Source organism: Mus caroli, unplaced genomic scaffold (genome assembly GCF_978045245.1).
Source record: "Mus caroli unplaced genomic scaffold, Mus_caroli_1 scaffold_2, whole genome shotgun sequence".
In the NCBI taxonomy this organism is placed as follows: domain Eukaryota; kingdom Metazoa; phylum Chordata; class Mammalia; order Rodentia; family Muridae; genus Mus; species Mus caroli.
The window spans coordinates 86233030-86247533 of NW_028227257.1; the positions used below are offsets into that span (position 1 = coordinate 86233030).

Sequence of the window (14504 nt, forward strand, 5' to 3'; positions counted from 1 at the left end):
TCCCACTGTAACAGAACATCTAGTCAGTAGCAGCCAGAAAGAGGGGACATAAACAGCTAAGGGTTTGCTTACCAGACTGTCTAAATGTGAAATGTAGGCCACAGTGAAAATCAGCAGAGCAAGCCTGAGGTTAGTGTGACAGATGGGTCAGAGGGATTTAGACCATAGTGATAACTCTTCTACTGATGCACTCGAGGAAAGTTGTCTCATATTTACCAAAAATATATGCACAGAGTTCCTTATCCTCACAGAACTGATGCAACCTACATGCTGCACTTTCCTCATTAACTGTATACAGCATGTGTGTGACACGTGCAGCGCAGCAGAGAAACACAGCACATCAGTGTAAGGACGTCCCATCCCAACAGATGGTAGACACACGGTGTCATAGCAACTGTCGTTTTCTCACATTTCAGTATCTCTGATACATGAGATACATGTCACAGATAGATGTTGGTAACAGTTGGCAGGTTTTTTTCCTGTCATACATTGTCTGAAGTTGTCTATCCTGTGGAGTTGATGGTCTCTTGGATCAGCTGCCCTTGGCCTAGCAAGCGAGCACATGAAACAGTAGAAGCAAGTCAGCGCAGCAGTACCCATGCTCTGTGGCACTAAGAGAACTGTAGGTCACCTGTGGTTTCTTTGTGGCCCTTCCATTTTACAGATATTTTCTAATGGTCCTATAGTACTTTAAAGAAACAAAAAGCTTCTCACAAAGAGATAGCTAAAGCCTGCATGGCTGAGATTATCTGAGAACATCTGGGCGATGTGTGTTTGCTTGCACTAGGGGGAGGGAGGTTGAAGTGAAAGCCTTCCTCTCACTAGGCAAGTCATCTTCTAAACTACACCATGGCCCCCTTTTAGCAGTTCCAAGTGGTCTTAGCTTAGCAGACCCCAGCTGGGCACTAAAGACACTTGCAAATGAGGTCATGGAGCTGCTTACTGTCCTTGAAGGAGAGTGTTCTTGGGGTGGAGAAAGTGCAAAAAATACTACAATATTTTAAATAAGTTTAAATAAGTATCAATTCTGACCATCACCAGCTAATAAACTTCCGGTGAATCATGTCCAAGTTTTAAAGCAAATTATTGAGCAGATGTTTGTCAACCTATGGGGAGAAATGGAGATCTTTGAGAACCGTAATAGACATACTGAGTACTAATAATAACATAATAATAACAAATGAACTAATTTCATTTCCTTTTTTGGCTAGGGCTTCTAGACTGGAAGACCAGGGAAGTGCCATAGACATAATATAACTGGATCGCAGCAAGGCATTTAACATCCTCTTATGATATCCTTGTGACCAAGATGGAGAGATGTGGGCTCCAAGTTTCCCACTGCCTACAGGAAAAAGTGCAGACTTCCTAGTGTGCCATTCAAGACCCTTTATAAAGCAGCCTCTCTCCACTCTCCTCCACCACCACCCAGGAAGCAGCCATGCTCTGATTTTACCCATGCCTTGGCATATGCTGTTCCCTCTGCCTGGAATGCCCTTAGACCACCTCTGCGGTGCTAATATCACTCACCCTTAAACTTGAAACTCAAGTGCCATTTCTCCTTTGCTGTCTTCAGACAGAAGTAGTTGTTCCTTCCTTTGTACAACTCTTGGGTTCCTCCTTGAACACTCTGCTGTGACAGTGTACCACTTTCCTTATGTTTGCCTTCCTCACTAGCCTGTGAGCTGCAGAGCAGGCTGCCTCTTCATGTGTGTACGCAGTTCCCAGACCCTGATAATAGGTGCTCAATAAATATTTCTCAAGTGAATTTTTTAAATATAAAAAGAAAGTGATCTTTATTGTTTAATGTTTGCGTTATTCAAAGTTACTTTGAAATTCTTCCAAGCTGATCTTTTTTTCTTTATTAAAATCTGAATCTAAATCCCTGCCTGTACCTCAAATGGTTTTCTATTACTGGTAAATTCCTACAATGTAAAAAGTGCTACACAGAATTAAGGTTCTCCTCCTGCTTGTCCCCATCAGATAAGACTTTTATTTTGCTCTTTCCTGGGGACCTGACCTGAAATAAAAGGCTGAGACTGAACAGGGGGTGCCTTGGCTAGCACAGGAATTGGAAACATGTGTTAGAGTCACATAACCTATGTCTCAGTTCTGCCTCTGCTGCACCTCTAGCCAGAGAACTTTGGTGAGCCGCTCCTAACCTGCCTCCTCTTCTGAGCTTAGGAATTATGAGCACTGAAGCACAGCTTCTGAACACACAGGAAATGCTCTTGCAAGAAATGGTGACCTTACAGTGTCACAGATCGTATCCTGACACTTGTTTCTTTGTAGCAGTGATTGTGAGGGGCAATTTTGCACCCATGGAATATTTGGCAGTGTGTGGTGACATTTCTTGGTGAGGCTGTGCTACTGAAATCTAATGGGTTGACGCCCACGTGCTACTAAAACTGTCCTTCAGTGCACTACAGTGTCCCTACAACAAAGCATTATCCACCCCAAAATGTCACAGTGCCAGGGCTGGATGCCTGCTTTAGAGATATGTGTTCCCATTAAGTCAGATATATCCTCATAAAATCAAAACCAGAAGGGTAAAAATGAAACGTGGTAGGAATGTTAGCATCTGAGAGTCTCTGAATCCTTATTTCACATTGGCCAACCTCAAATGCAACAAAGGATGATTTTTATTTTGTCTTTGAGAATAAGGCCTTATTTCAGAGAGGATTTTTGTTCCCATTGCCATGAATGATAAGATTGTAATTAGATCTGTCTTTTTGTGATGCACACATTCTAAAGACAAGAAGAAAAATGGGCACTACCAACCACACCAGTTTGGGTGATGTCATTGAGGGGAAACAACTGCTTAGCTTCCATTCCTTTGTACTGTATCCATTCATGACCTACTTTCCTTCCAGAAAAGAAACGTGACTACCAGAGTCTGGGGTGGCCCAGTCCCGATGAGTGCCTCAAACTCCGCTGGGTAGAGCTAACTGCCATTGTGAGCACCTGGCTAGCAGTTTCTTCAAAAAACATTGAGTAAGTATCTTTGACATAGCCTTCCTCATGGAACTTCCTTACCAGTGAGCCACAGTGGCCTCAGCTGACCCCAGCAACATCTTCTGTGCCATTGGTGATCGGAAGAGTTGTCGTTCTGGCACTGTGAGCAGCTGGGCTTGGCTAGCTGGGCTCAGTCCATGCCAAGAGTGATAAATGAACCCGTTCTAGGTGCCTTTGCCCATTGCAAGCTGTCAGATGGAGCATATAGTTCATGTTGAAGACCAGATCCTTGTCTTTTGCAGAGACATTGTGCCTTTTAGGGGAGGTAGGGCAAATCTAGACTTAGTGACACCTGTGAAGAAAGCAAGCAAAGGGACTTTTGCTGACCTTCTGCTCTGGAAGTGTTGCTGTCCCCCAGATCTGCCCCATTTAGGTTCGTAATCGAGTCTAGCTGAGTGACTGCTCCTAAACTTTCCTTCATCACAGATGCAGTGACCTCCCAAATTTCTACCCTAAAGCCCCAGACTCATTTATACCCACAAGCTCAAGAAAACACGTATTTTCTTCCCCAGTGTCCAACATTAAAAAATAAAATAAAACATTGATCTTGTTTATCCATTTCACATTTTTCTTTTTTCTTTTTCTTTTTTTTTTAGACAGGGTTTCTCTGTGTATCCCTGGCTGTCCTGGAACTCACTCTGTAGACCAGGCTGGCCTTGAACTCAGAAATCCGCCTACCTCTGCCTCCTGAGTGCTGGGATTAAAGGCGTGCGCCACCACGCCCGCCTCCATTTCACATTTTTTTAAAGATTCATTTTTATTCTTTAGGGATGTGTATGAGTATGTGCATGTATGAATGTAGGTATCCATGGAGTCCAGACAAGGAGCTACAGTTGCAAGAGGTTGTGAGCCACTTGATGTGGGCACTGGGAGCTAAAGCTGGGTCCTCTGAAAGAGCAGTATGTGTTCCTAGCCACTGAGATATCTATCCAGCTCCCCCATTCTGCATTCGCAGAAAATATGTTCAGCTGTATTCAGACCAGAAACCCAGATATCATCTGTTACCGGTTCTTACTTCTTGTATGCCCTGAGACCTTTACGAGCTGTCTGCTTTTCTGCATCCACACTGCTGCTCCAGAGTGTCTGTACTACCACACAGGTGTATGTGCGCCTCCAGCCCTGCTCATTCTTGCCTCGGTTTTTCCCATTTGCTTCCTACTATGAGAGTTCTTTGGATGTAACTCAGGCCTTCTCACTCTGCCCCTACCCAGCCCAGTCACAGTCTTCACCCCAAGACCTTTGAGCTCCGCTGCTTCAGGAAAGCTGTCACAACCATCCCTCCTCGCTGGCATGCTTTCAGTATTTCATGTTTTGTAACTTAGCACGTCTGTAATCCTACACCTTCCAAGACATTAGCAACACAACAACTAGGACCTCATATGTTTGTTTAATGATTATAGGCTTGGTATCTGATATGCAGTAGATTTGGAATAAATAACCAATGGAGCAATAAATGTTTTCCAAATACAAGTTAAAATGTTTAAAGTAAAATTTAGTGGTGCCAAATTATGTAGTACATCTGGTTGTTTGTATGGTTGGCCTGTGAGAAGTGATCTCCTGGGCTTGAGAGACGGCTAAGCAAGGCAAGAACATGTACTTCTTCTTCTAGAAGATCAGAATTGGTTTCCAGAAACCATGTGAATGACTCAAAACAACTTTCAGCACCAGGGATACCTGCAGCCTCTGGTCACCTGCACACACTGGCACAGAGATACACATATGTACATAATGATATCTGTGGCCTCTGGTCACCTGCATACACCAGCACAGAGATACACATATGTACATAATTTAAAATTTTCAAAATCTTTTTTAAAAAAATAACTTCTGGAGATAATGAAGCTAAGTACTTGTATTTGATACCCAGTACAATGAATGTCCAGTTGAGTCTGCTTTTACTGTCTTACTTTCAGATGACTTTCTCTTTGAGCAGCAAGTATGCTTCTGTTTGTAATGGAAAAGTAGGCTGTAAAAACCAGTTGTATGTCTTATTGCTGTCTGTTCCCTGAGAGAAGAAATCCTAAAGGAAACCCACTCATTTGAAACCCTCCCTGGTGAAGGAGCACCATATGGAAGGTGGAGGTGCTGATTGTTAGAACCCTCTCTGGCTACTTGGATTTTCCATGGTTAATGTGGTCATCTCCATTTTCCAGCATCACAGAACACATAGACTTTGCCACACCCATACAGCAGCCAGCCATGGAACCGCTGTGCAATGGCAATCTCCCCACGAGCATGCATACCCTGGACCACTTACATGGAGTGTCCAACAGAGCCAGCCTGCACTACACGGGTGAGAGCCAGCTAACAGAGGTGAGCACTCAGGTTTGTTCAGGCTGTTGTGGTGTTAGCCTCATAGCTACAATGTAACTGACACCAGAAAGCAAGAATGAGCAGCCAGGGCTCTTATCACTGTTTTAATTTTTTTTTAGTTCACCTTGACTTAGATAGCTTTAATTCCAAGCCTAATTCCATTCAGGCTCTAAGACAAAGCTTGTAATTCTTATGTCTATAACCAGTACACTTACCAGGGTGGACTGGCTTCTGCCTCCCACAGAGAGGCTCAGGAGAGAAACATTTGGGGCAGTTATTTTCCTGTTGACATTCTTAAGAAAGGCAGGAAAACCAACCCAGCATATGCCTAGCAAAGACTGTACCTCAAAGGAGATTTGGAAAATATGTCACAAATGCCCATGTTAAAGGATAAGTTAAATAAAACAGCAGATAATATACAATGGCACAATTCAGAAAGATGTGGTAGAATGTCATGACGGTTAGTTTTATGTCAACTTGACACAAGCTAGAGTCATTTTAGAAGAGGGAATTCAGTTGAGAAATGACTCCACAAGACTGGCCTGTGGCACATTTTCTTGATTGATGTGGGAGTGGCCAACCCTGGTGGTCGTGGGTGCTATAAGAAAGCAGGCCAGGCAAGCCATGAGGAGCAAGCCAGCAAGCAGCACTCCTTCCTCTGCGGCTTGTTCATCAGTGACTGCCTATCGGGATGGAGAGTGTCAAGAGAGTTGTAAGCTGAAACATACCCTTTGCTCTACAAGTTATTTTGGTCATAGTATTTTATCACAGCAATAGAAACCATAACTAAGACAAATATATGTATTGGCATGCAGAAAAGTTAAGAATATACTATATATGAAGATATAAATGACAGTTTACACACACACAGCAAATATCTGGAAATATACGTGAGGGCAGAGCTGCAAGTAGATTTGTTAACTTTCTAGTGTTGCTGGGACAACTGTGTTTTCTACGTCTGTAAGCTTTCCTAAGTGGGAGAGGACCGTGGACTGTCAGAGTCATCTTAAGTGTGTCTTCCACACACTGGTTTCCCAGCAGATGCACAACAGTGTCCCAGAAAAGCATTTTGCTGTGATGTTCCACCCCTAGCTGAGCAGCGGTGGCAGCATCCAAATCTGGCCTCTTTTTCAGCTCTCTCACCAACCATCTCCTTCTGTTCCAGGTACTACAGAATCTTGGCAAGGACCAATATCCGCAACAGTCACTTGAACAAATTGGCACCCGAATTGCCAAGGTTTTGGAAAAAGTAAGTACCCGAAAGGTGGCTAGAAATTGTTGCCCACCCTTTGACTTCTTTCTAGAGTATTGGTCCCCACATGGCTCTCGCCCTTTTGCCTGTGGCTAATGTGACCAGAGGCTCACGGTGAAGTGAGCCCCCTCAGGGTACCTCAGCACTCTGATAACTCCTCAGTCACCACTGTCGCTCTTCCTACCACTTCTTTGCATTCTGGGATGAGACGTACCCAGTCAGCAGGGCCTCCTCTCCTCTGCCTGTGTATTGAGAGGCGGTGCTGCTGCTAGGAATTGTAGAACCTGGTATAGGAAGTAATGCAGTACGTGCCAGGGAAGAGCATGATAGACAGGAAGTACCTTGTGAAGTGGGTTTTCTACTCGAGTCCTCAAGCACATGTACAATACTGCATTTCCAGCAGCTCAGAGACGGTACCTGAAATACCTAAGATGGCTTCTCTGCCTGCGTGTGATGCTCTATAAAAAAGAGGAGTTACATTTTTAGTTTGATTACTCTGTAGCTAAGAATCAATCTAGTAGTATCTGATATTGAGGAGGTTATTTCTAACGGTGATTAAGCAAATAACTCAGTTCAGTGTGAGCATGACAAGCAGCCATAACAGCTGCCTTCCTGTGGGAATTACACATGGGAATTGTCCACTTGTAACGAAAGTAGGGCCCAGATGTCATCTACAGCCCAAGTAAATAAGTAAATAGTAAGAAGCAAGGATTGCCGAGAGTGCTGGAGATCGACACAAAGGCCTATGGGAAGTGGAGGCAGCAGACAGGCTGAGATGCCAGATTCTGAATATGGCCACAGAAGTCTACTCCCTGAGAGGAAGATCCTGAGTGATCCAGAGAGCTGGCACAGAAGTGATCCAGACTCAGGACCATCATACAGAGGAACAGCAAGGCTTACCAGAGAGCATGCAGCAGAAAGATCCTGCTGGCGCCAAAAGCATAATTTAGTCTAGACTTCTTGCCATGAATTTTAAAAATAACATGAAAGAACTTATGAATCAAAATCACAAAGCAAAACTGAAAATGCAGGGAGAGTCTAGCAAAGGGTGTGAGACCAGCATTCTCATCCTGAATGCTAGCGAACAGGAGAGAGTCCCGGGCAGGTTGGAAGATTGGAAGTCGCAGCAGGGAGAATACAGATGATCACAGGAGGAGGTACAGGAGAGGAAGGGCAGGATGGAATACACAGCACAGAGATTGGAAGAACACATGATGGGGAAATGCAACTGGAGCTACAACTAAATAAGGCTTGGCAAGTTCTTTTATTTCTGTAAAATATGTCTGGTTAAAAAGGCATCTTCCAAAAGAGTTAGCAACGATGCTTATCCAAGGAAATTATTCTATTTTAATAAAGCAAGAAGGAATCCTTGACGCTTCCCTCCTGACACAGGCTCCAGGAGAGAGCACCCCACTTCAGAGCGACTGCATCCAGCCCAGGACAAAAGTGCTTCTGAGTTACTGTTGGGCTTACATGAAACAGGTGTCTATAGACCTTTGTGTTCATTAAAACCACAAGCAGAGCACAAGTGTGAGTGTGAGCTCTCTGAGAGCAAGCGGGGATAGAGCTTAGAGGCTGCCGGGGTGGAGGACAGTGAGGAGCTGAGACCTGATGCCAGGACTGGAGAAGGATGAGGAACCCAGGGTTAAAGGAACTGAGCCTCAGACTCCCACTGAACCAGCAAGCCCACGAGAACACCTTAACTAGGCTTGGGAGAGCTGGGGAGTGAGATGCTGGCAGGGGGATTTAGAGAAACAACAGCATATTCAAATGAGCTACAAGTGAAAGCCTTGATTTCCAGATGAAGCTGAAAGAAGGAGCACACTGGATAACACCCAGGGAAAACAGCACAAGAAGGAACATTCTCATCATCCAAAGGAGGTGGAGAATCTCCTTCCCGAGCATCCTGAGCTACGTCGGGAGTTCTAGACCTACCTACATGGACTAGACAATAAGACCTGTTCCAGAAATACAAGCCAGAAGTCTCCTCCACCCAACACACAAACAGGAAATGAAAGGAAAGTTAAAGAGGTAGAAAGAAAGAAAAAGATTCAATGCCCATGTAATAGGAATCCTAAAAAGAAAAAGGGAAGAAAAGAAAAAGCCAAAGCAAATATTAAAAGACTTTGAAACAGTATCTTGAAAAGGCAGATCCTCTAGGCCAGCCAGACCTAGTAAAAGAGACCTGTCTTAGTAAAAAATAAAGTACACAGGTCCTATCTAATAAATAAACAAATAAAATGAAATTAACTAAAAGAAATGACATACTTGGGGAAATCAACCAAGATAGCCAACTCTAAAATATATTTTAGTAAATTTATATTTTTAGTCCTCTGCCCCTCTCACTGTGTGTGTATGTCGGGGGTGGGGGGTATGTGGATGTCTGAGACAACTGCATGAGTGCCTCTACCTACTGAGCCATCTCCCCAGTCTCTCAGTACTTTTTGACAAATGTATTTGAATGTTCAGAATAGACTTGTGTTACTAAGTTTTTAACAAAGACATGATTTCAGAAGTCAGTAGAGTAATATATTTAGGATGCTTAAGGAAAAAAAACTGAGCCTTGAGCTACCAAGTTGGCCATGAGTATAAAGTCCGTAGGCCTTGCAGTGATTTTTTTTGCTCCCATGCACCCAACTACACAGCCTAGCTGACCCAGGGTAGCATTGGTAGAAGTTTCAAGCATGCTGTCTGCCTGTACAATTAATCTGCCTACAGAAGTCACTGTCATATATGAGGGCCCGTCCTCAGAAATACAGGAATGCTGCAGCTGTCAAAAATAGACTGAGTAAGTACATGCATAAAAGGTCAGATCAGTGTACTGCTTAATTAGTGGATGCTGGTTGGGAATTGATGATCATATACTGATATAGAGGAAGGAAAGAGTGTCAGGAAAAATAAGAATGGAAAGAATGTGACCCAGATGTGAGGTGGCAGCACACATTGTCACTTGGATGAAGGCATTCAATACAGGTACAATATGAGCTTGCCCAAATACCAAAGCTAGATTGGGAACAGGTCAAGTAAAGCAGGCATACAGGAAGTGAATACTTATGCACAGGTACTTTCTGTTGCATTCAGGGTCAGGGGCAAGCTCATTAGTCATAGCCAGAAATGCAGATAGGCTATGACATGAGAATGAGACTTTCAGAATGGTTTAAAGCATAGCTAGGGGCTGGAGAGGTGGCTCAGCAGTTAAGAGCACTGGCTGCTCTTCCACAGTACATTGGTTTGAGTCTCAGCATCCACAAGGCCACTCATAACCATATCCAGTTCTAGGGGCTCCAATGCCTTCTTCTGGCCTCTGTGGACTCCAGGCATGAGCATGGTGCACATACGGGAAAAGTAACCATACATAGTTTTTTATTTTTTTAATTTTAAAAATACACCCATAGATTATGCTATAATTACATACCTACATAAGATTTAAAATATAAGATTTTAAATGGACAAGACCATGGGAAATACTAAAGCCACTGAAAACCACAAGATGAAGGACACAGGAAAAATACCAATTTCTTTGTTAGTCGGTAGTTGGGGGTTCAGTACTCGAGACTTAGCACAGATTGCAGCGGCCCATTTCTTCACAGTTCTCTCCTCTAGCCTCTGCACTCAGCTGCAGTCACTCACACTGCTGAGGTGAGACACCCAAGACTACTTTGTCTGTTCATTTGATGCCTCCTGGGAAGGCTGCAAGAGCCAGAGCTACCCAAGCTCCAGCCACAGCTGCCTCTACCTTAGCAAAGTGCAGGTCTCAAGGCTCTGCCCAGAGAATGTGCTGCCCACCTTCAGTCCTCCACATCTACCTTGAGGGAAGCAATTCTGAGACCAGTAGTGCCTTAGCAGAATTCATGAAACCAAAAGCCATCTTAACAGTGCTGCATAAAGGAAATGCCAAGCCCAGAGCTCTGTGCCAGCAGAAGTACCCTTCAGAAGCTGGCCACAAATGGAGATGTGTTTAGTTGATCAAAAACTGAGAAAATTTTCCACCAGTAGATCTAAACTAAAATAAAATGGAAAGGAAGATCAGTAGGAAAGTGACCTCAGGTAGAAGTATGGATGTGCAAGAAATAACAGCAAAATTTAAAAATAACTACTTAGTGACTTGGAGTGGCTATGGCACCTTGGCACCTCACTCTGGGGACCATATAAAAATGTGAGGTAACAGTTACATGGGGACGAAAGAGCAATAAGTGAGGTTTAAATTCCCAACATTTACCTGGTGTCAATCAGACTGTAAGACTTACATGTATACTTTAAGCCATAGGCTAACTAACTTCCAACATTATTTTAAGATGCAGTTTAGCAGAAGGAAAATGGAATAGCATAAAGTGTTTGATTAAATTGATGGAAGACAAGAAAGGTAAGAACATGGACACATCAAACTAATAACACAGACCCAGAAACCACGTGTCATCAGCTTTCTAAACCCAGCCACTTGCTGCTTAGAAGGGACACTTTAAACATCTGAATATGAGCAGGTTGAAAGTACAGATATGAACCATGACATCATGCAAACCGTGACAAAGAGGAGTTGAGGATCACTGCCTTCTCAAGGGAACGTTGAGGCAGAAGGCACCAATGGAGTTAAAGTGTGTTTCATAAGGAGAGAGGGGTCTATGGTAAGCTGGGTAGGGACCCCAGGTGCCCAGAGTCTGAAAGTTACCTTAGGTCAGAGGGAATTCTGCAGGTACACATTTCAGAGTTGAGAGATGAACTGTTATCCTGGTGTACATAGGAAGGCACTGTGCACTAACAGGCAGCCTTCGGGGAGGGAGGACAGAGCAAATGTAACTCTGTACCAAAGCCTGTGGTACTGAAGGTGAAGGTGAAATGAAGAGTGCCAGCCACCTCCAGATGCCAGAGGAGGAAGGAAATGCTTCTCCTCTCAGGCCTCTGCTGGTCATGGATGTGCACAGTGATGCTAATCTTCCTTTCTCGTCTCCAGAACTATGCAAATAAGCATATTTCAGTTTCATTAAGTCACCAAGCTTGAGTCAATTTGACACAGCCATAGGAAGTTAATTAACCAATACAGTGTGGCTGAGTCCTAGTGGCTCATCAATAGCATGGCTCGGAAATACATACATGGACTTGCCGAAAAGAGAAATCGATGTACTCCCCAGCTAGGTAGGTGTTACTATGCATCTCAGAATAGTTGTAAAAGAGCAGGACCATGAGCACCTGTACCCTTGACCCTGATGGCATGTACAGAGCACTATGTCTGCAAGTGACAGCCATGTCTTTTCCAAATGCCTGAGAAAGAAGAAAGAGGGTCACAGAGCTAATTGGTTTTAAAAAAGAAAAAAGTTTTAACAGTATTCCAAAATTTTAAATCACTTAGCATTTTTCTGACCAAATAGATTAAGCTAATAAATAAATAAAACTGGAAAGAAAGAAAGAAAGAAAGAAAGAAAGAAAGAAAGAAAGAAAGAAAGAAAGAAAGAAAGATTGATTTTCATATAGGTACAAAGAATCTGTAAACTTAATAAAAAAAATGCTAAACCTGAGAAAAAAATAGAAAACAATGCTGAAAGATATGACAAATGGAAAAATAACCCACGTTCTTGAGAGTAGAGTCCCCACAGTGTAAGAATGTTAGTTCTTCCTGAGTTAATTTGTGATTTTTAGCCATAACAATAAAAGTACTGTGTTTTCTCCAGCACCAGACAAGCTAATTGTAAGTTTATCCACAAGACTGAACAATGAAGAATTACCAGGCAGACTGAAAAAGAACAGTTGGAGAGAAGGAGGACTTAACCTCATATTAAACATACGTGAAGTCTTTAATTAAAACAGTTTAATAGTGGTGCATGAACACGCAGACGATGAGAAAGGACAGGAAGCTAATTGCATATGGCAGCTCAGCACACAGAGGCAGCACCCAGCACAGTAAATCACGTGCTATGCTCTGGATAGGAAACAGGTAAGAGTAGATCCATTCCTTACACATCTCTGGATCAGAGATTTAACTACGTATAAAAACAGATCTCTTGTAAGTACAAATAGAATGTGCAGTCCTGAGACCTGAAAGTGGCAAACACTCCCTGGATGACTAACTCAGAATTCACGTTCACTGTGGGAAAAGGTTAACAAATTACATAAGAATTAAAAACTAACATTCTCATAAAGACTATGAACAATGGAAGTGGGCAAATTAAACCTAGGGATTATAGTTAAGGGTTTTTAAAATTAATTTCTAAGGCGTTCCAAGAAGCATCAGTGCCTTCGGATAGACTAAACATGATAGGAGAGAGGGCTAATGAAGGAACAGAAGAAATAATGGAAATATTCAGACTGAAGCAGAAAAGTGTTTCAGGAGAGGAGGTGATATACTAACAGACGTGGGGCCCCCAGCTGGAGAGACAGACTGAGGGTCTCATTGAGAAGAGCAGGTTGCCAAGGCCACTGATCTCCACAGTGCATTGGCAGACTCAGCAGTAAAGCACAGTGAGACAAAAGCCATGGAGACATTGGAGACAGTCTCACCCTACTGTGGAGGCAAGAATTCTAGTTATCAACCCACCACTGGAAGACATGTGCTTCAAATAGATATCCCAGGATTTCATCTGGCAGGTCTGCAGATGTGTGCCTTCCAACAAGGACCCAATCAGGGAGGAGACTTTGCACAGTGACATAGCAGCCAGAACTCAGTAATGGAATAAACTGTGAGGAGATGCTCTGTGAGAAGATAACTGTGGGTTAGCACCTGCCACCAAGCCTGGTGACCTGCATTTCACACACACATACCCCATCTGGGACCCACATGGCAGAGGAGAAGACCAAGGCCTTCAAGGTGTGCAAGTGCTACAGCGTGTGTATATGTATATGCATATGTATATACATGCACACACACACACTAAAAATAATAAATAAAGAGACAAATAAATGCAGCGTGCCCTCATATCTACTGATATTTTCAGTGAGGATGAACATTAAACTTTATAATGCAATGTATCATTTGTAAAGAAGATGACCTCATCTGGAACCTCAGCAGTATTGTAGACAAAATGTCAAACCATCCACAAAATCATACTAGATGTTCATAGGTTGGGGTTGAAACCCAAGAGAAAAGAAGAGACCATCAACAGAGACTTTTAAGGAGATCTCTAGTGTCTGGAGTTAGGACAGGACTTTAAAATATCAGAAATCAGTATGTTCAAGAAAAGTAGAAACGATTGGAAAAAATTCTCTTAGAGAATTAAAATTTGTGAGGAGAAAAATTATATGGACTTTTGGTGGCTGGGAATTATAAAACTTGAAATTAAAGACTTAATACATGGGCTTAGAATCAGAAAGAAAAAAACAATGGAAAGCCCAGAGATGAGAAATAAGATGGTCAAACGATATTTGACCAACATCAAGATTGTTCTCTGTAGCAAGTGGTATTAAGGACATGGTATAGCACACAATGGAGTACTACTCAGCTATTAAAAAGAATGAATTTATGAAATTCCTAGCCAAATGGATGGACCTGGAGGGCATCATCTTGAGTGAAGTAACACAATCACAAAAGAACTCACACAATATGTATTCACTGATTAGCCCAAAACTTAGGATACCCAAGATATAAGATACAATTTACCAAACGCATGAAACTCAAGAAGAATGAAGACCAAAGTGTGGACACTGTGCCCCTTCTTAGAATTGGGAACAAAACACCCAGGGAAGGAGTTACAGAGACAAAGTTCGTAGCTGTGATGAAAGGATGGACCATTTAGAGACTGCCGTATCCAGGGATCCATCCCATAAGCAGCTTCTAAACGCTGACACCATTGCATACACTAGCAAGATTTTGCTGAAAGGACCCAAATATAGCTGTCTCTTGTGAGACGATGCCGGGGCCTACCAAACACAGGAGTGGATGTTCACAGTCAGCTATTGGATGTATCACAGGGCTCCCAATGGAGAAGCTAGAGAAAGTACC

General features: G+C 42.9%; 1 protein-coding gene across 4 annotated transcripts in view; it reads left to right on the forward strand.

Annotated features, from left to right (window-relative positions):
- Positions 1-14504, forward strand: part of Ttc17 (tetratricopeptide repeat domain 17) — a 103142-nt gene that overhangs the window by 72258 nt on the left and 16380 nt on the right. For 2 of the 4 annotated variants that reach the window (XM_021154024.3, XM_029474324.2), the window contains 3 exons: positions 2871-2991; positions 5166-5325; positions 6491-6574. In XM_021154024.3, coding sequence (XP_021009683.1) covers positions 2871-2991; positions 5166-5325; positions 6491-6574 — 365 coding nt within the window. Of the gene's footprint in view, positions 1-1211; positions 2841-2870; positions 2992-5165; positions 5326-6490; positions 6575-14504 lie in introns of those variants that run through there. The other 2 variants (XM_029474326.2, XM_021154030.2) reach the window with 2 other exon arrangements.